We start from the raw sequence: 21,479 nt of genomic DNA, 5'->3' as shown, positions 1-21,479 counted from the left end.
TTGCTTCAATATGTATGTAGGTTATTTCAATGACACAGAATAGGTGAATTATGTTTCATGACTTTTATTGCAGATATGAATCTTTGAGTTCAATGGTATTCGGATCCAAGTCTCTAAGGCAGTTATGTTCTTGAGTCTGCTAAATGTAAATGTGCTCATTTGCTTATTTACAATCTTCCTTCATGGGGAATGCTTACTTATTCTGTGCTCAGTCATCCGAATTGTTTGTGGAAAGCATTGCCTGGTATTCACAGAGGCAGTCAAAAAACCTTGCAGCTATCCCTCCTGATAAGCATTACGCCCTCCTGGTCAGCATGAAATACATGCCATTCAAAGTAGGTTTCCCATTTGTATTTTTTATCTTAGCAGATGTAAAGATTAACATTAAGGATTGCAGGAAGGTTAAGACAACCCCATTTCTTTTTATGGGTATTTTAAAGCATAGCTATATATTACCCCAGATCATATTGGCAATATGTATGAAAGTTGTTAAATAAGGAGTGTAACATCAGTTTTTGATCAGTTTCAAGGTCAGATTCCTCTATTCTAGTTCCAATGCCATCCTCATATTCTGACAACCTGAGTGTTGCTATGTTTAGTTATAAAATGTGGAGAGTACCTAACAAGCACACTATCGGACAGAATGTCCATTTCTGTGGTGCTGTCAGATATCTTTGTTAAAGAAATGATAAAATTTAATATACACTTTTCTGCAAGCAGTGTATAATAATGAACTGTCATCATTTTACTAGTTTTAACAAACATAGAAATACAAGGACAAGAATTAGTTATATCTACATATTATCAATTTTTTCTGTTTTAAAGAAGGCAGAGTATGCTGTTGCATATTTCTTACCATTTCTACTGGGCACCCAATGATTTGTTTTGTTACAGAATATGGAAAGCCTCAACTCCACCCCATCTCATGAGAGTGCTAGACCTGATCATATTGAACTGATGTCTGATGACAGGTAATTTTAGAATTTTCTCCTCGTATTTTTTATGAGTTTGAATAGATTTTTTTTTTTACTTAATGCAATGTGCATTATAAGAACTAAAATGAATAGAATTAATGGACTGTATGTTTACCAGCAGTATTTTATAGCAAGGGAAATACTTAGAATAAAAAATCTACCCTGGTGCTATTAAAGCCAAATACCATATTCATGTTTGTATTTCTACTTTTGTTTTATTTTTATCACTTTTTTGTTTTCTTTCGGTTTTGAATTTTATAGGAATTTTATTTAGAGCTACTCAGCCTACTTTTAAAGTAAATTATAATTTCAGTGGATGAAAAGCATTGTTATAAAACAGATTGACACTTTGTGACACTTTTTGTTATTGTTTATAGGAAAGAAAATGAAAAAGACAGTGGCCACAGCCAGCATTTTGAGGTAAGTCGCTAACAAGTAAGACTGTAACTGTGGCAGGACTTGGTATATTCCTGAGAGCACACGGGAAGCGTTGTTAGCCTGTCAGTAAGGGGTAATAAGATTGAGGGGCAGGACTGTGATTGGTTAGAAAAGTAAATATGGGGACATAAATATTACTTGAGAAAACGTAAGAATGCCATTCTTTTGCATTTTCAATTCTTTGATTTTTACTTGCACAATAAACTTGAGTAGCATGGAGATTTCTCTTTAGGTTTTTTCTTAAAAATAAAACAAAACATTGCCCCGCGCGGCATGGCTCAGTGGTTGAGCGTTACCTATGAACCAAGAGGTCCCGGTTCAGTTCCCAGTCTGGGCACATGCCGGGGTTGTGGACTCGATCCCCAGTCGGGGGCGTGCAGGAGGAAGCCGATCCATGATTCTCTCTCATCATTGATGTTTCTAGCTCTCTCTCCCTCTCCCTTCCTCTCTGAAATCATTAAAAATATATTTAAAAATAAAATAAAACAAAACATCAAAGCTCCTGGTTGGGTTTTCCATGATTTTATGCATTTTTAAGTGATTGAAATAGAAAGTGAGTTTTAGTGGCTCTCTCACAGGGATTATCTCATTAACTTTCAGATTATCATAACATCAGTTTGAGTTATTAAATCCAATTCATTTTCTGAGTTTTGTATCTTATTTTAAGTAGACAAGATGGAAAAAATACCTAACTCCATTATGTCGTCTATATCTTAATGTTTCGGTGACTCTCCTGGCTTCCCTGCTGTCCTCGGAGGCCATCACCAGGCTGACCCGAGCATTTGGTTCCCTTGCTCCCAATTCTGGCTTCCGTTCCGTGTGCTCAGCTTCATTTTTCATTCGTGTGTATATGTCCTCTACTACTGCCTCATGCTTCCAACTCCACCTTTCTTCTTATTGTGTTTTCTTTTTGGCAAGAATTAAAGCTTTTCTCAACCTGGAATCTGATCTTGATATATTAATTATACATAGAACTCTCCCTCTAACCTAGTAAATCCTAATCTTTGTTGGGCACGGACCTAATTCACTGATGGATTTATTCAAGAACTTACATTAAGCTCTACTATGTGCAGGTACTGGGCTAGGAGCTGGGATTTCATAGCAGCTGCAGCCCCTGCCTCCATAGGGTTTTATAATCTAGCAGATTACAGATCTAAAAGCTGTGGACCTTTCCTAGAAAAATGCACATTCATGTAAAAGTTGCCATAAAAATGCTGGAAATTAATGGCTGTGGGCTCCGCATAATCCTCTATTCAGTTCTTGTCATGGATACTTCTTCATTAACCCAGTCAGGTAAGAGTAGGGAAACGCTTCCTCTTTCTGACTTCACGAATGGCCTCTTTCTGAGCCATTTCTTTCATCTCTCATTTCCAGCTGCCTTCCATGGGACCCACGCAACAAGCTGACATTCTTTTCTTGTCCCTAAGTACCTTTTCTCAGAGCATAGTTTCCCTATACATAGTTTCATGTATCTTGATATTGTTGTTTTGTTTCCTTCTGGTTTTATCCTTTCTCTGCTCTCCTCCTCTGATCACAGCAAGCACCTACTTATCATGCCATTGATCGTTATTTTAAAGAAAATTGCTTTGCCAGCCTTCTGAAGAGGTCTTCTCAGTTCTTCCCTTGTGTGCCTGTTATTCTTTATGAGCTCAAAGGGTGCAGGGCAACCTTTGTGGATGAACTTCATAACATTAACTCATAAATTCCAACTGGCACACAAACTTAACTCATATTGGACTCAGTTTGCCTTGATATTTCTGTGGCTGGCTCCCGTGGCCGTGGCTGAATCATGGGGAAAGAATCTCCAACCCTTTTTTACCTGCCAGGACCTATTTTTACATGTGCCACCCATGTGCAGTTACTAATCAGCACCTAGCCCACTGTTGGCACTCCTTACGCATTCGCTATTAATAATCATGGCCATCATAATAATTTTAGCTAGGAGATAAAACTATGCAGTGAGTTAAAATCTAGATTAAGCTCTTGTGTCACCTTTCACAACTGCACCAAAGGAGGAAAAAGACATCACTGGGTTATTGTCTTGTGGGATTGTGTTTCTACTCACGGAGGCACGTGCTTCTTGCACTGACGGAAATACATCGTTCTTGAAGGGCTGTGAAAGACCCATCTTCCTTTTTAAAACTTCTTTCCCTTGTTTGTTTTGTAATTGTTTACTTTCTAATATATGTAGCACTTTCTAGAACATTATCCAACTGAAATAGTTAATGTGGTTTTCTGGTAACACCACAATAATTTCTAAATTTCAGAGATGAAAAATAAATCTAGACTTTGGTTACTGCTCCTCAAATTCTGTTGAGCCAATATTTTCTTTCAGGGCTCCTACAGCATCAGATTGAGATGCCAAAATTTACATGACGATGTTTCCAATTTAATTTTCCATTAAGGCAAATTTTTAAAAATCTTTTTTTAAATATGTTTTATTGATTTGCCAGAGAAAGGAAGGGAGAGGGAGATGGAGGGGGGAGGGAGAGAGAGAGAGAGAGAGAGAGAGAGAGAGAGAGAGAGAGAGAGACTCAATGTGAGAAAAAACATCCATCAGTTGCCTTGTAGGTACCCTGACAGGGTATCGAAACAGCAACCTTTAGGTGCATGGGATGACGCTCAACCGAGTCATACCAGCCAGGGCCATTAAGGCAAATTTTATCTTCGTTAATATTATTGTCTATTAAATTCTCCTTGTAAACTCTCACTTTCATGCAAGATACAGCATATGACACCTGTTAGGGAAAGGTGGTTTATCTCTCTTGTTTTGACCAGAATTTATTTCCATTAGAATGAGGAACCCTGACCTTCAGCCTCAAATGCTCTGTAAAGAGAGGCTTGTCTCAGAGTCTGCTTCTCCAAGGCAAATGCAGATACAAATGCAACTGTATTTATTAAGTAATCATTTTGCAGCCTTAAATGTGGTTTCGTTTGAATGAATGTGTTGAAAAGTGAAAATGGGCTTAGCCAACTGTGTTGTTCATCTTTTTAATTTCTTATAATTATGCTACTAATCTTACGCAGTCTGCTGCAATCTCAGACAGTGAATGAGAGTTATCCATTTTCTATTTTATCTGAGTTTCTTCTTTTTAAAAATTTTATTGATTGATTTGAGGGGGGCTGGAAGGAGAGAGAAAGAGAGAGAGAAAGATCAATTTGTAGTTCCACTTCCTTATGCATTCATTGGTTGCTTCTTGTATGTGCCCTGACTGGGGATCGAACCCACAACCTTGGTGTGTCAGGACAAGGTTCTAACCAAATGAGCTACCTAGCCAGGGCCTTATCTGAGTTTCTTAAATGGTTTGTTCTAAAATCTATTTGGTGACGTATTGATAATGAAACACAAAGTTGAGTCACTTCAAAATGCCGACACTGTAAGTATGATTTATTTGGGTATGTTCTTTTGTTTATTTTTTTTTCTATTTTTTTATTTTATAATTTTTTTATTGTTGACAGTATTACAAATGTACCCTCCTTTCCCCCCCCCTCTTTGCCCCCCCTCCACCGAGCCCCTGCCCCACCCCAGGCCTTCATCACATTATTGTCTTTTATTTTTAAACTAAATTAACCACTGAAAGGATCCGAAGAGAAGTCATCCTTAAAACTAGCAAATTCTAGGCTCTAAAAATTATCCCTGAAAATACAGATTTTTCAGACTTCTGTTTAAATGGAGTTTATACCTTACGCTTCTATTTGATTCCTTCTGATAAGTTATTTTCTATTATGGAAATATATTATGCTTCAGTATAAAATCCATAATAGTAAAATTATAAATTTATACTTAAATCACTTTGTCAAAAAGCAAACCATGTAAGAATTATTCACTACATGGAAGGGCATATTATCTGGGGGAGATTTTATGTCAGTAGTATAAGGTTAATGAAGGTTAAATTCTTCAAAGATACTTTTACATTCTTTTTGCATTCTAAGCCTACTGCTTAGGAGAGCTTAAGAGCATACCTTCGATAACAAACAAGACATTCATAATAAATAATCCTGCTTCAAAAAAAAAAAAATAAAGCAGAAAGAAGGAAAAGAAAAGCAGCGAGGGAGAAAGGAGAGAAGGCAAGGCTGAGAATTAATATTGATCACAAGATCCTAAGTGCAGACTTCATTTTTCCCTGAGAAAGTCTGAGATAGATTCCGAAATAGACCCATTAACAAGTATTTATGAAATGGATGGCTCTGTTATTTCAAATTCACTGTATTTCATGGAAGCTTTAGGATTTTGTTATTGGTTATAATGTTAGAACCAGAAAAACTAAGGCTTTACTTGTTTAGATTCATTTCTGGTTCCATCCAGTCTCAAAAGATGACTGAAGCTTTGCAGTTCACATAGATTTTGAAAATTTGTTATGTCCATTTTCCTCTCTTGTCAGGCCAAACAGTAAATATTTATGGTTCCATGTGGTCCTTCTATTAACAGTGTGTGGTTCCTTCCTGTGCAAACTGCATTATTCAGTACACTCTGTGACCTCGACATTCCTGGCTCTGCTAAGCTGTCAGGCTACTTATCTGTGGCCTGTGCAGGGAGGGAGGAGGGTAGGGAAATTTTTCAACTGTTTGAAGCCAGAGAAGGAGCAGGATCAATAAAGTCTGGGGATAGAAAAAGCCCAACCCAGCCAGATGGATAGACGTAGTTATTTGTTCCTTGACCCTAATGAGGTATGTTACCTGAGGCCCCAGGCAAGGTGAGCTCTCTCATTATTTGTTTGTTAGCACACTGGGTATATCTTTTAGAACATGGATGATACTTGGCACTTATGTGTTCAATGTCTGCCTTTCATGCTAAATTCTATTATCAGATTTTTAAGTTGAGGTATAATTACCATATAACATTATATTAGTTTCAGGTCTACAATATGCTTTGACATCTGTATATATTGTGAAATGATCACCACAGTAAGTGTAGTTAATATCCATCACCACATAGTTATAATTTTTTTATTCTAGTGACCATTATCTTGTTAGTTCTTGTCATTCCAGTGCTTAGGACATAGTATGTGTTCAATAAACACGTGCCAAATTAATGAATGCAAAAGGAAGATAGTGTATAAATGCAAATAACATTTCTTTTACAGTTACTCTGGGCTGACTGTTTTTATACATTTTTTTAAATTTAATCATCACAACAACTTTAGGAAGCCATCTTCTATATTAGAGAAAAGAAGCTAAAGTACTAAGAGGTTTACCCACTGAAGATCTTATAGCTACTAAGGTGGTATTTAAACTCACATCTCTGACTCTAAAACCCATCTGCCATACCATATTGTCTCTCCTAAGAGCCAGTCCGTTTATTTCAGTACATGAATATTCAGTGTGTTTTCATATGGCACAACATTTTGACAAGGGTTTAATGTGTGACATCTCGGTTGAAAATTGTGAAATTGACTTAATGTACTCTCTGATTTAACTGAAGCTATAAGACGTATAAAGGACAAAAGTTGAAACTAAAAATATTTTGGTACTTGAGAAAGTCCCTGACATTTTAACATTAATTATCTAGTAGGAGAAACAGACAAGCAAGTAGACAAGTGCAGAATGTATTGTAAGGGCTAGTAGAGTGGAACCGTCTGGCGAGTGGCCTCACCCAGCTGAAGCTGACTAGCGTCTGAAGGGAGAGTCATTTTCTGCTAGTATATTGCTGCAGAGCCCAGCTTCCCCAGGGGCCGCCCCTGAGCAGCACTGCTGGTCCCTTGTGCATAAGCGCTGTGCCCGCACCAGGAGTCCACTCTGCAGCCACCGGCCAGGCAGCCATGTCAGGTTCAGAGACCAGTGGAGCCAGCAACGGGGAATCAGGCCTCTGCGGGCAGCAGGCAAGTGAAAGGGCGGCCTCAGGGATGGTCAGAGCACAGCTGGACAGGCTGAGCATGTGCGTGTGCTGGTGAGTGAGTGCCGTGCCAAGTGTGTCCATGGCTGGGGTCTGTGTAGGAGGGACCGCTCCACTGGTGTGTAGGAAATCAGCCAGCAAGTCCAAAAGCTCCTGTAAGTCGACATAGGTCTCCATTATGAATGATATCCCATTATATGTGGTACAGTGCACATACGAAATGCCCAAATGGGGTGACCCTGCCTCCAGGTACAATGTCCTCGTTGCTAGTCCTCAAAGGCTACAAAATACTCGTGCCTCGGGACCTTTACACTTGCTTCCCCTCTTCCTGGAGTGCTCTTTCCATCGACGGCTTGCCCACTCATTTCCTTCATCTCTGCTCATATTGGAAAGGACCTCCCTAACCACCCAATATAAAATAGCAGGCCTCCCCCTCTCCAGCCTCCTTAACCTGCTTTAGTTTCCTCCATAGTCCATATCGCCACCTGACATGTTTTTTCTGAATAACTGTCCTCTTCTGTACTGTTCATTAGACAGAGGCCTTATTTTGTCCACTAAAGTTTTGTGCCTGTCTAGCACATAGTAGGTACTAAAAAATTATTTCTTAAATGAATGAGTAAATAAATTGCCTTTGTGTGCAGCTGACATGTAATGCACAGCCCTTTACACACATGTAGTTTGTGACATATATTATTACTGAATAAAGTAGTACAATGGTGACGTGATTCTCTTCGTTAGAAGAGTAAAATCTTACAGAGGTTATTTATTCTCGCATCCCACCCAGGGTGGTACCCTCTCCCTCTCCCACATGCCTGGCTCTCAGACTTTATTTGAACACTGAAGGCGGGCAGCTCACTAATTCACAAGGTGGCCCATTGCTGTATTACACCAAAATTGCCTGGACGTACTCGAACCTGTTCCCCTGAATGCCAGCTCTCTCCGTGCAGGAAGCTTGCATGTCTTACACAGAGCCCAGCATAGAGGGGGTGCCCCAAACCGTGCTGTTGAAGGAATAAATAGAAATTCATATGTTTTGGAAAAAGAAAATGAAGAAAAAATGTTTAATTTTTTTACTTTGAAATTGGTGCTAATTCAGATTAGCAATCATAAAAAGTATGCGTTTTTACATTAATTTGTATATGTGTGGAATCTCGGGATTTTACATGTCTGATGTCAAGCTCTGCAGTGCCCTGAGGGAGCAGAGCCAGGGACTGGTTTGGGGAGTGAAGCCTGGTGGCCTGCACAGCCCAGGTCACAGGCCTGTAGGTCTCCTGGAAACACACATTTTGCCATTATTACTCTGTGTTTAAAATCCTTCAATGGCTTTCTATTATCTCCTACAGCATAAAATCCAAACTTAGCCCAGTATACACGGCCTTTCTCAGTCCACCCTCAGCATCTGCCAACCCCTTTTGTATCTCCAGAGCCGGCCACCAGGAACCTCTTCTTTTGTTGTGACCATGGGGACCCTGCTGCCCCGCCTGCCTTTGTACTTTCCCCTCCTCCCCAGCCCCTCCGACCCACACTATCTGCACCCCAGTCAAAACTTCTGTTGCTGACACCTGACCGGAACACAAGTGGTTTTGTTCTCTAATTTTTTTGATAATGCACCTAAAATTCTGCTCCGCCTATCTTGTAGCACATGTCATCTCAAAGCAGGTTGTGTAGGCTCTTCTCCATCTCCTTTCTCTAGCACTTGGAGACGTGCCAGTGTTTTACTCCTCTTCACAGGGTGCCTGATAGTAAAAAGAATGATCGCTCCGAGCACCCTGCTGGAGGCCTGTCATACCTTCTCTCAGACCTTCAACGGAGCTTCCCAGATTGGAGTGATTGCCGGGTTGTATAGATCAGGAAATGGAGGCTCAGGGAAGTGAGTGGCCCAGCCGGGGCACCGGGGCACCGAGCTAGTGACCGGCAGGTCGGCCGTGAGCAAAGCCCCTGTCTGTTCCACTGCTGCACAGCCCCAGGGGCTCGGTCACATTCCTTGTGAAGAAAATGCCAGACTTGCAGCACAGAATCGCATTTCCTATAGTCCTACCTTTTTATGACTCTTAAGTGTAGCAGCTGTCATAAATCTTAATTAAGAAAATGTTTATTTGCTGTATGCAGATTCTAACACACACGCCACACAATGGGTGGCAGATTGGCCCTGTAACTTCTAAAAAGCTGAACACCAGATAAGTCACTCAGCACTGGTTACTTAGGATTCAGCTCAAGGAACAAGTAATTCTTGTAGTATAAATGCATAATCTGGGTTTTTTTTCCCCCCACTAGGCAAGCAGCATTTTTGAAGTATCTTAAAGTCCCAGGTTCACTTGGCATTTCTATCTGACTTTAGTAGCTCATCATAAAGCGAGTGATGAGATTTCATTTTATCCCAAATGTGAAGAGAATGCCAGTCCTTGCACATCATTTCATGGTAATAGTAAAAGCTCCGGCTATTCCCCTGGTGATATTAAAGTAGGTTGAATAGCTATTAAAAGTAGCTGGAAATGTTAGTAGTACTTTATTTTAAGCATAAGAACATTTCTCATTATGGAATCATTTATGACTTCCAGATGTTTTTGTCTTTTTCATTTAACGATGGTGTATTTGCTAAAGTAAATTTCCAGTTTTTCGCAAAGAAAATCTTTGGTACAGGTTAAGTGCTACTTGAGAAATATGTTTGTGGGTAAACACTTTTGTTTATAATTTTATGAAAGAGGGGAAAGTGACGAGATACCAAAAGATCAGGGTAAAAAAAGAATTCATTTCAGTGCAATTTTCAGAACATAAAATCACTTAGCTAAAATCGCAGCCTTTGGGGGGGGGGGGTCCCTTCCCCCAGATATTCCAGCCTGGTGTAGTTGCTTCCAGTAAGCAAAGCCAAGTGTAGCGGAGTATTTAATACTCAGTGACAGTTGCATATTTGTTAGATATAAATTATGCATCGCTGACTTGCCAACTCTTGGCTTTTTACTTAGAAAAAAAAAAAAAGTTGTGTTCCCTGTATAATTCTGGCTCATTTCCAGAGTCCATATTCCTTACTGCTAGCTGAGATAAGGTGCCAAACCTCTGTGCTATTTGAATTTGCGCAATGATTCTTTAATACCCAGCGCTCCTCCATAAATAGTCTGCTCTCCCCACACTCAGGGAGAAAACCACCGCAGGAAATCTGGGAATGTGCCTCGCTCCTCTTAATTGATCTAAGCCTGCAGGGCGGGCAGTGTTCACAGCCTCTCTGCTCCTGGCCTTTCGGGACTGTTTACGCAAAGGGGCAAAGAAGTCTGCCGGCAGAAGACACCATGTTGCTCCCACAGCCTTCACAGCAACGGTAGCGGGGTGGTTGTTTACAGTCTGGAGAGCCAAGCTCCTTTAAGGAAACAAACTCCTCTCCCTCCTTTCTGGCCCCAATCAGTGATCTTCAAGACCGCCAGCCGCCTGCCTGCCGTTGTCAGGAGGAGCGGCCCCGGGAAATGAGCTTGTCTTTCTTGCAGAAGAAAAGTTAAAGGAGCGCAGACGGACGGTGGCTTTGTGCTCGCCAGTGACCAGCTAATGTCCAGGGGCATCAGGCTATGATTTTGGTTTCTGTGCCGGGTGCACCAGCAGCAGTGGCTTGGGAGGTCTCATCCGGACGGAGTGGACTTGCTGCAGACGTTTTGGGGTCTTGGCGAGCAGTAGGGACTTAGGGACGTTGTGTTGTTATTGCAGAGCCCCACGATGAAGATCCAGGAGCACCCCAGCATCCCTGACACCAAACTGCAGAGGACTCCTGATGCCGACACCCCGCAGGAGAGCTTCGTCTTGGAGGTGCCCCGGCTGGACCTGACCGCCTTGTGTGAGGAGAAGAGCTGGGCAGGTAGGGTCGCTGCCTGACGCTTGGGTGGTTTAATAAAGGAAAAGCGTATGTAAAGGAGTGTAGCCGAGAGGCATGTGTAGGTGAGAGAGACAGCTCCGCGTGCAGGAGTGACGGCGTTTCTAAACGACTGAAAAATCCTTTCCTTGGCATAGGACGTGTCGTGTTTAGTGCTGCCAAGAGTAATTGCCCTCTAAGGAAGAAAATGTGCTTGCCCGCTCTCAGTGTCACCTTGCAGTCTTATTCTTTTTCCTTTTTCACTCACCGGGAGTGCTGCTGTGTGGAGCGTCTTCCCTCTGATAGTACCAAACAGAGTCCTAAGGAGCCGGTACACATTGAGGATTTCATCTCAGTGTAACCCTTTGTCCCCCCACTGCGTGCCAGCCATCGACCTTCTTCATTAAATCTCCTTCCCGTTTTTCAGGGCTGTTTTGGTTTGCTTTGTTGTGTTTCTGTGCTTGTTATTATAGACTTTTTAAAATCCAGATCAGCAAACATAAGGGATCCGCTAATTAAAGAGAACTCTGCATTAAACTGTTTCTTATTGATTGCCTCTAATACAGTGTTTTAGATGGTTTTCTCTAGAGATTTTTGGTTAGAAAAAATGTTAGAAATGTACTCGTAAGGAAGAAGAGGGCATCCTCGTCATGTCAAAGCCATATTTCAGGAAGGATATTGTAACAGTGTCATCAAGCTGCTGTTCTCTCACTGTCCATGTGTTCGCATCCAAACACAGATCAGTGCGTATCCAGAACAAATGCCCATCTGCCTCTGTAGGCGTGCGTTTGAGGCTGCGGAGAGGGAGAAGTCAGGCTTCTAAGCTCAGAGCAGCACATGCCTTAACACAGTGACTTAGCAGAGAAGCACAACTGTGAGAAAGCAATCTTTTTAAAAGTGCCTGGGTTTCCTTGTTTCTTCTTCTCCTCCCCTCTTTTTTTATTTTTTTTAACCAAAAAGTACTCATTATGGTAATGATCTTAGATGAGCTACCAAATGGTGAACTAAAGAGACCACAAGGTGAACAATAGCAGTTCCATCATGCCCCTGGCACCCGGGGCTTACTGAAGCGAAAGCTGTTTTTTATTCTAGTTTTCCCTCTTTTCAATCTAAGAAACACATTCTAGTTCTTTGCATGTGTTTAGGCTGTAGGGCTGAGATTTTTGTGAGATCTTCCCAGCTCATGATACATTCACTGGTGGGAAAAATTTCGAAATGCAGGATTTTTGTTTTGTTTTTAAGTGATACATTCCTGGTAGTATTTCGTTGTTCTTCTTTTGTTTTGTGTAGTTTGAAATAACCTGGTATGTTTTTAATTCAGACATTATAAACACCACTCTCCCCGCTCCTCCCCCCCGGAAATAGTACCATAATAGCCACTGTTGCCCCAATAAAAGAAAAAAGCAGTAGTCAAAACAAATACTGTATTTGGGTTTCAGTAATATGGTTTCCCCATAACATTAACATAAAGCTCTAATAAGAACTAGGATTTTTGGTCAGAATTCAAATTAACCACATTGTCTTGATGATTTAGTCAGTAAAGAGGCAGGTAGGTTCTTCCTCTTCCTCCTAAAATGAACTGTTTGATTATTTTTATCTTGGTTAATCATAAATTTATAATCTCTTCCAACATAGTTTAACAGGCAAATAAAAAGCTGAAAATGTTCCCCAGAGTGGTTGAAGGTTAACTTATAGTTTCCTCAAAATTATTTCACAACTTAATATTAAGAACTTTCTTCCAGATAAATAATAGTAATACGAAGGCCGCAACATTTTTATTTTGTATTGGGAAACTAGATAGAATAAAGAAAAAGCTTATTGGGAAAAATATATTTTTAATAGGCTTAGGAATGTAAGTCATGTTATCCATGTAGTTTATGAGATAACATGCTTTAACTTTTTTTTAAATCAATTTCTGCATTTGTCATTGAACTTGCATATCCTAAAAATCTACATAGGCTCATTTCAAGACTGTTTTGATCATTTGATTACAGCTTTCAGTGGCCATTTTTATCATATATTTATTTTCAATTTCAAGTTACATATATTATAATGGTAACATAGTTAAAAGTATAGTTAAAATAAAGGATTTTTTGCATGAAGTATAGTTAAGATGAGAGCAGTAAGTCCAATCACTAAAATATCATCTTTTTTATAGCTTCAATAAGAAACAAACAAAATGGTGACTTTCCAGTAAGGAATAAACTCTGCACTAATTTTAACCATGAATGTGAAATCAATGCAACAAAATTATATAAGTGGAAGTAATAGCTACCAAAACCATATAAGTCAATATCCATCTATCAGTCTCTACCACCAGTCTCCGAGCCTCCCTTGGAGTAACCCCTCTCTTTGGTTTGCTTGTTTGTTTCCCATCCCCACACCATAACTCATACTCTCTCATTCATGTAGAATTGTAGAATATCAAGGGAGACAGTACTTAATGACCAGCCCATGTGGAAATGACGTTCTCTGGTTTCTGGAATACATTGTACCAGGAAAACAAAAAGTGAAAGGAAACTAATACATATATTCTGTAGGCTACCTAGAGTGGAACCCTCTCAAAGGGAATGTAGGATCAGAGTCTAATCATGGTTGTTGGCAGATAAATGATATGTACTTTCTCTCTCTCCCTACTCCCCCCACCCCCATATGTAGCTGTGTATTAGGGCACATTAATTGATCTATCCACATATCATTATCATCATCACTATTATTATTCCCACTCTCCAAAATTAAATAAGTACATAGATATAGTATTTTTTGTTACTTAAAGCTCATCGAAGTTGCATAGTTAGAATGTTCCTAATCAACCAGTTCATGTGGATTTGGGAGAATCCATTTGTGGAAGCACTGAAATCTACTCTATTAGATTTGTCCTGGTGAAATTAATTTTAAAACAACATTTTTTAAAGGGCATAGAGTATGCGATATGTCTTGTTCACCACTATTACGTATTGAAAATAACTTTGGAAAGAATAATTCTCTGAAAGAATGATAGAAAAGCAGCAAGGGATCGTAAAGATCTTCCAGTTGAACCTTCCCATTATACAGATAAGAAAGTTGAGACCAAAAGAATCAAAATGATGATTCAATATAACAAAGTCTCCTGACTTCCACTCTGACACCTCTTTCTAAGCATTGTATCCTGGCAGTCAGTAGACCATAGCGGTGAAGATCCAGGCACATCCTGGGTTCAAATCCTGGCTCCTCCACTTAACCAGTGTTGTTAGTAAACATGCCTCAGTTTTGGCCTAAACTTCCCCATCTTTAAATAATTATAACAGCCAATAATAATAAATAATAAATATAATAGTATCTACTAAGTAAGTTTGTTCAAGGGTTAAATGAGCTATTAATATGCAAAGTGCTCATCACAGTGTGGGCACTTAAAAAGCACTATGTGAATGTTAGCTGATGTTATTACTGTCTTTCATAAACATTTCCAAGTACAGTTTCAGGGAAAAAGAAAAAACAGCTGAAGTGCCCTCTTTGAAACCTGAGCCCATTTCTACTTAATAATCATGGATGGCTCTGAACACAGAAGTCAGTAATCACTAGGTCCCTCACAGATTTACCAAGGACTAATCATGTCACACCAACTTTCATCCTTTCTTCCTTTTGTTTCTTTCGTTTCTTTCCCTTCCTTTCTCTCTCTGTGTTAGGGCAATGGTGCATTTGAAGAGGCCTCCCTGGTCCTTTCTTTAACTGGGACTAGTGACGGCCTTGTCAGAGATGTGGAAGGGACAGAAGACAGTCAGGTAGAATAGGGAATTAGTAACTGGTGAAGCAGCTCTGCTTAAATGTGCAGGTGGATGAATCAAAGTCAGTAAGTCCTCAGCCCTGTTCTGGGTCACACATTTATTAATAACTTAAATGAAGCTATTGCAGGCCTGCTTATTCACTTGGCAAATAGGGGCAATGCAGATATATGAAGTAGAAGAATTAAATTTGGATTGATAAAGTCGATGACTAAGGTCCCTTTTAACTCTGATAGTTTGCTACATTGTTTGAACCAGGGGTCCTCAACTTTTTAAACAGGGGGCCAGTTCACTGTCCCTCAGACACATTCCACACATGCGCACTGCGGGCCCGGGACGAGTCGGCTGCTAAGCAGGACAAGCATCAGCGGCAAAAACCCCCGGCGGGCCGGATAAATGTTTTCGGCGGGCCGCATGTGGCCCGCGGGCCATAGTTTGAGGACCTCTGGTTGAACAATTGAATAGAATGACCAGTGTTCGAAGATTAAATTTTGAAACGCCAAGGAAAACTTTATAAAAGAATTCCCCCAGTAAAGATCCCTATCCATTGGGGCTGACCTCTCTCTGTGTCTGGGATGTGCAGTACCTTCTAGCATTTGAAAGCTATATGATGACACTATGCCCAGTAGTAATGACTCCAAATAATATAGCTTTGGAAATTAGATGTGGAAAACTTCAGCTCCCTTAATTCTGTGCAGATTTCTTAGAAATAAATCACCTCAATTTTCATTAGTATCATAGATGGATCCAGCCAGCTACACAGAGAGTAGCTATGTCCCAACGACCGCATTAGCGTTAGCGCTCTGTTCCCTCTTTCGGCAGTGGATTTCCTTTATTTCCACGTGTGCTGTGGTGTCTGAATTGAGATTCCCCCAGGAGCTCCTCTTTTTTATCACTTAGGTAGCAAGCATACAGCTCTTCCCTCTGTTATCTCTGACCTGCTGTGATGTCAGCTGACCTGGGTGGATTAATTTTTAATAGAGATACACGCGATACTTATGTCCAGAGTTCTTTGTGACAAGACACATGGCTGAAATAAAAACCACTGCCCCTGGGGAATTTTGGTCTGGGTAGGAAAACACATTTGTTTATTTTATGCGGTCCTTCAGGAGGAACATCCAGTTTGAAGCCTGAAAACTTTTCTGTTTTCTCTTTGAACAATTTTCTTGCAATATTTCTTACAATATCTTTGTCTGTTTTATTGCTCTAAAGTTACTGGTTAAGATGCAAAACATTTCCCAAACCAGCAGTTGGGAATCCTCAGGACCGACTCTATCATGTGCCACACTGTTCTGGTTTTTTTCTTTCTCATTTTTATATTTAAGTGCCAACGATCAAAACATGAGATAGCCTTGTATTTTGAGATCATTTCAAAATAAAACAGGAACAGTTGGTTTTATAGATTCTTCAGTTGTATTGAACATATTATATATTACATGTACTTGTATAACTCCTTTGAATAGGAGCCTTGAATTATAAGACTGTATAGAATAAAAGTAAAGAGAGAAAAAGGAGAAATCATATAAACATAGGTGAGAAACTTCACCTCTGTGCTACATGCAGACGAATGATTAAAAATCCCTTTTTTATTTTGTTAAGGATAAAACTCATAATGGTTTTCCATTTCTCATTTTGAAATAAGTGAATTCATCTACCCTAACTGTATGCTTTAAGAGAAAATGCATTCCATAAGCTAGAATTTCTTAGGCTGTGTATTTCATATATACCACTGGAGGCATTAAGAAAATGACACATTTGGTTTTCTTATTAGTGAAGTGGTCAAGAATGGAGCCACAGCCCTGGCCAGTTTGGCTCAGTGCATAGAGCATCGGTCTGTGGACCAAAGGGTCCCAGTTTCAATTCTGGTCAAGGGCACGTACCTCAGTTGCAGGCTCCTTCCCAACCCAGACCCTGGTCAGGGCTCATGCAGGAGGCAACAGGTCGATGTGTTTCTCTCACATCAATGTTTCTCTCTGTCTTTTCCTCTCTCTCCTACTCTCCCTAAAAATCAATTTAAAAAATGTCCTCGGGTGAGGATAAACAAACTAACTAAATAAATAAATAAGATAAAACACTAACTAATTAAAAAAAAATAAAAAGAGCCCTGGAAATATTGGGAAAGCACTTAAAAAAAAAAAAAAAAGAATGGAGCCACAAAACTCAGCCATGCTAACTAAAAGGAAATAAGATATGTGGCTCCGTGTGAGCCACAAAGCATCAAATAAGCATAATTGCGTTCCAGGATTAGTATTTTATAGTTAATTCAACATCACAATATATCTCTTACTGGAGCCATGTTTGATTAATGGTTACACATACTCATTTTGCAAACAGAGACTGCATAGCTGAAAACTTAAATCAAAAATTAGTTGTAACATTTTTTAAGAGATACTCTGCTAAGATTCAGACAATTTAAACGGCTTCGGGATCTTAGCCTTTTCAAACTAAGTGTTGCCGAGTAGAAATGTCCAACCAGCCAGCACACCCCTATGCCAATATCAACATCAGACTTTGTCACCACCCTCTGTCCCGCCACACCACCTCGCCCTCCCCCCTGGCTGTTTTGCTCCTTGGCCTCTCTGAAGTGAGGTTATTGCCTGCTGCGTTGCTGTTCAAGCCATCTTAACCCTTTTCCTTTCCCGGCTCCATCGATTTTCTTCCTTGAAGAAAATGACTGCTGTTTTATGACCTATCCTGAAATAAAAGATGCAATCTGGTCAGCTTAATAGTTCCATTTTCCTTAACACTACATTTTTATTATTTTTCAGGGATTACTTTCCACTCTCCTCCTCCCCCTCTGACCTCTCAATCCATTTTTTACTTTTACGTTGGCAGTTCTGAGCTTCTCCTGTCCGAGCCCCGCCACTGAGGAGGAGCCGGCTGATAGCTTTAGTACAAATGATGAAACAGCGCCTGTGCGTCTCCAGCTTCAGCCAAGTAAATGTACCAACAGATTCTCTGCCACCTTTGAGACTCACTAGGCAAGAGTCTGTCTTCAACACTTTTCATTTTTTCCCAAATATGTATATTATCATCTGAGTTCCCAGATAAGTTGGGTCTCTTTAAATCTTGAGAAAACTAGGGACCTCATTCCACATGAGGGTAATTTTTTTTTTCATTAATGTGCTTATCTCTCCTACGACATAGTGGGGTCTTCAACAGTTTCATACAGTCATCCTTGTTATTGCAGCACCTGGCACGTTCTAAATTAAAGCACTGTCCTAGAGTCAGGAGATTTAGTTTCTAGTCCCAGCTGTTGTCATTGATTAGGTATTTGCTCTTAACCTCTTTGGGTTTCAGTTTCCTTATCTGTAATCTGTTGGGTTGAATCAGTGGTTCTCAAAACTGACTGCATTTGGTATCACTTGTGCAGCTTTTAAAAGTCTGTGTGTGTGTGTGTGTGTGGTCTACATATCTGGGCCCTCATCTAAAAATTCTGTTTAATTGTGTGATGTGAGGACCTGTACGTTGGGAGTTACTTCTATCTCCTTGTGTGCCCCTAACGTGCAGCCAGGTTGAATAATCACTAGAGTAGATATGTATGAAGTTTCAACGAGCTGTAATGTTCTATGATTATAATATGATCTTTTAAAATAAAATACTGAGTAGCACTTGTTGCAGATAACTTTGTAGATGTTATAAATACTTTGATAGCTGAAGGAGCAATTGTTCCATGATTCAGACTGTGGGAATCCATTCTGTGCCAAAATCTAAAATCATGGCCAAATCTTAGCCTTGTGTAAATCACAGTGATCCACAATTGCATTTAAAGCATAACTTTTTTTAATGCCTAGAGTATTAGAAATGAAATATCCTACATCATCTGAGACCTATCTTTAAAATATGTTAGATAGGATTTTTTTAATAAGGAAAGGAATATATTGAGGTGGATCTTGCAGTGAGTACTATTCACTCCCAAAATCATAAATCAGGATTTTTGTACTGAGTATGTCTTTTCCTTAAAGATCATCTAAGATAATTTGTACAGATTTGTCCTTTATAAGGCGTTCTTCTTTTCTCTCCTTTTTTTTTTTTTGATTAATTTGTATATCCTACTTTAACTGTATTCTTGAGCAGCTTCTGAAATTTCAACTGAAAAGCATGCATCTTAAACATGCTAACTCTAACCACTAAGCAGAAGCGCACGAAACAGCTTACCTAAACCTCAGTGGAAGGTACAAGCTCTTAAATCATGGGCTCACTCATAATTACTGTGATGCCTTAGCTGGAGTTCTGTACATTAATGAAAGATGGATAGCCAAGATGCCAAGTATCTTCCTCCCTGCCACATTTCTTTTCCGTATGAAAGTGTGGAAAGTTCCCGCCAGTGACCTGCAGCTGGGAGTCGGGACAGACACCATTGCTCCTTCAAGGCTGTTCCTAAGGGCAGCCCTAGCAAATTCTCTTTTGAAAGCAAGTGAGGATGGAGATAGAAGGCAGATGATGGCTCTCAGACAATTTGGTGATTCTGGTTGGGACATAGTGTCTCTAGTCAGAACCTTACATCTAAAATGAGAAACCATTCTGTGCCTCTTAAATTCATTGCCTCCTAATGCTTTCAGAAAACTTGGCAAACAGTTGTGCTTTAAAGAACAATTTTGGCCCAGCCGGCATGGCTCAGTGGTTGAGTGTCGACCTATGAACCCGGAGGTCATGGTTCGATTCCCGGTCAGGGCACATGCCTGGGTTGTGGGCTTGATCCCCCTGGGGAGGGGGGGGGGCGCAGGAGGCAGCTGATCGATGACTCTCTCTCATCATTGATGTTTCTATATCTCTCCCTCTCTCTTTCTCTCTGAAATCGATATATATATGTTTAGAATGCTTTTGACCTCTTAACCCTCATTATTTTCCAGATCCCATGCCTGCTTTGTCCTCATGGCAGCAGGAGAACGGGGACTCTGACGATGCGCCCCTCTCCCCACCAGCCGGGCATCTCATTCGTCAGCTTCTGGACGAAGATAGCGACCCCATGATCTCTCCTCGGTTCTACTCGTATGGACAGAGTAGGCAATACCTGGATGACACAGAAGTGCCTCCTTCTCCCCCAAATTCCCACTCTTTCATGAGGTAGGTTTCTTTTTGTTGATCAGCAAATGCATCATCATTAGGATAGTCATGGCTGATGGGCAATAATTTTTCTTAATTAAGTTGTAAGTCTGTGAAGGAATATATTTAAAATTCTCCCTCCTGGGACACAGGCTTCATCGTAGTTTCTCAGTTGAACTGTGGCCCAACTGCAACATCACATACTGAATTTGCGTTGGCACCTCCTTTCCAAAGCTCTCTCAAATTTAACTTTGAAGCCTCAGCAGACATTTCCACCCTAACTTTGCTAATTATAAATGTGAGCTAGAGGAAATTAGACCCATTTAATAGGTGGGACATATAGAGCCCAAAGTCACAAAATGAATTAGTAGTCCAGTTTATTTTACTGGAGAGCATGAAGACCATTCACACCCTCCCCACCCATGCCTCCTCCTCATCCCCCAGCTCTTCCCAGCAGGCAGTGACTCACTGCTGGGGAGCTGACTCAAGGTTTCCCCTCACAGGCAACGGAGCTGCTCTCTGGGGTCCTACGATGACGAACACGAGGACCTGACACCTGCCCAGCTCACACGAAGGATTCAGAGCCTTAAAAAGAAGATCCGGAAGTTTGAGGACAGATTCGAAGAAGAGAGGAAGTACAGAGTAAGTGCCTCCTCTCTCTGATGTGACATGCCAACATGTCAGCAATGCAGAGAAATGGTAAAGGTTAAGCAAGATATCTAGGGAGTCTCAAAGCAAAAAGGCAATAAAGACTGGGTAGTGAACTCTCATACACCTCAAACATCATGTACCAGCATTTTCCTCGCACAAATGTATTCTTATAAACTAGAGGCCCAGTGCATGAAAATTCATGCACTCAGGGGTGTCCCTCAGCCCGGCCTGCTCCCTCTCGCAGTACAGGATCCCTTGGGAGATATCCACCTTCCAGTTTAGGCCCGCTCCCCAGGGGATCGGGCCTAAGCTGGCAATCAGACATCCCTCTGGCAGCCTGGGAGCCCTTGGGGAATATCCATCTGCCAACTTAGGCTAGCTCCCCGGGGATTGGGCCTAAGCTGGCAATCAGACATCCCTCTGGCAGCCTGGGAGTCCTCGGGGGATGTCCGACTGATGGCTTAGGCCCGCTTCCCTTGGAGAGCAGGCCTAAGCCATCAGTTGGACATCCTTAGTGCTGCCACAGAGGCAGGAGAGGCTCCCGCCACCGCCACTGCACTCGCAGTTGTCAGCCCAGCTTATGGCTTAGCATAGCTCCCCCTGTGGAAGCGCACTGACCACCAGGGGGCAGCTCCTGCGTTGAGCATCTGCCCCTTGGGGGTCAGTGTCATCATAGCGACCGGTCGTTCCACCATTAGGGTCAATTTGCATATTACCCTTTTATTATATAGGACTAGAGGCCCGGTGCACAAAAATTTGTGCACTCGGTGGGGGAGGGGGGTCCCCCAGCCCGGCCTGTGCCCTCTCGCAGTCTGGGACCCCTCGGGAGATAACGACCTGCTGGCTTAGGCCTGCTCCCGGGTGGCAGAGGGCAGACCCAATCCCTAGGTGCAGCCCTTGGTCAGGCTCAGAGCAGGGCCGACTGGGGAGTTGGGGCGCCGCCC

At 41.2% G+C, this 21,479-nt stretch overlaps 1 protein-coding gene across 9 annotated transcripts in view; it reads left to right on the top strand.

Moving 5' to 3' along the window:
• FAM13A (family with sequence similarity 13, member A) overlaps nt 1–21,479 on the top strand; it is a 261,528-nt gene that overhangs the window by 212,753 nt on the left and 27,296 nt on the right. For all 9 annotated transcript variants that reach the window (XM_005862767.2, XM_005862766.2, XM_014536858.1 and 6 more), the window contains 5 exons: nt 895–971; nt 1,352–1,394; nt 10,936–11,083; nt 19,692–19,905; nt 20,388–20,526. In XM_005862767.2, coding sequence (XP_005862829.1) covers nt 895–971; nt 1,352–1,394; nt 10,936–11,083; nt 19,692–19,905; nt 20,388–20,526 — 621 coding nt within the window. The remainder of the gene's footprint in view (nt 1–894; nt 972–1,351; nt 1,395–10,935; nt 11,084–19,691; nt 19,906–20,387; nt 20,527–21,479) is intronic.

Source organism: Myotis brandtii, unplaced genomic scaffold (genome assembly GCF_000412655.1).
Source record: "Myotis brandtii unplaced genomic scaffold, ASM41265v1 scaffold1675, whole genome shotgun sequence".
In the NCBI taxonomy this organism is placed as follows: domain Eukaryota; kingdom Metazoa; phylum Chordata; class Mammalia; order Chiroptera; family Vespertilionidae; genus Myotis; species Myotis brandtii.
This window is presented reverse-complemented; position numbering and strand designations above follow the sequence as displayed.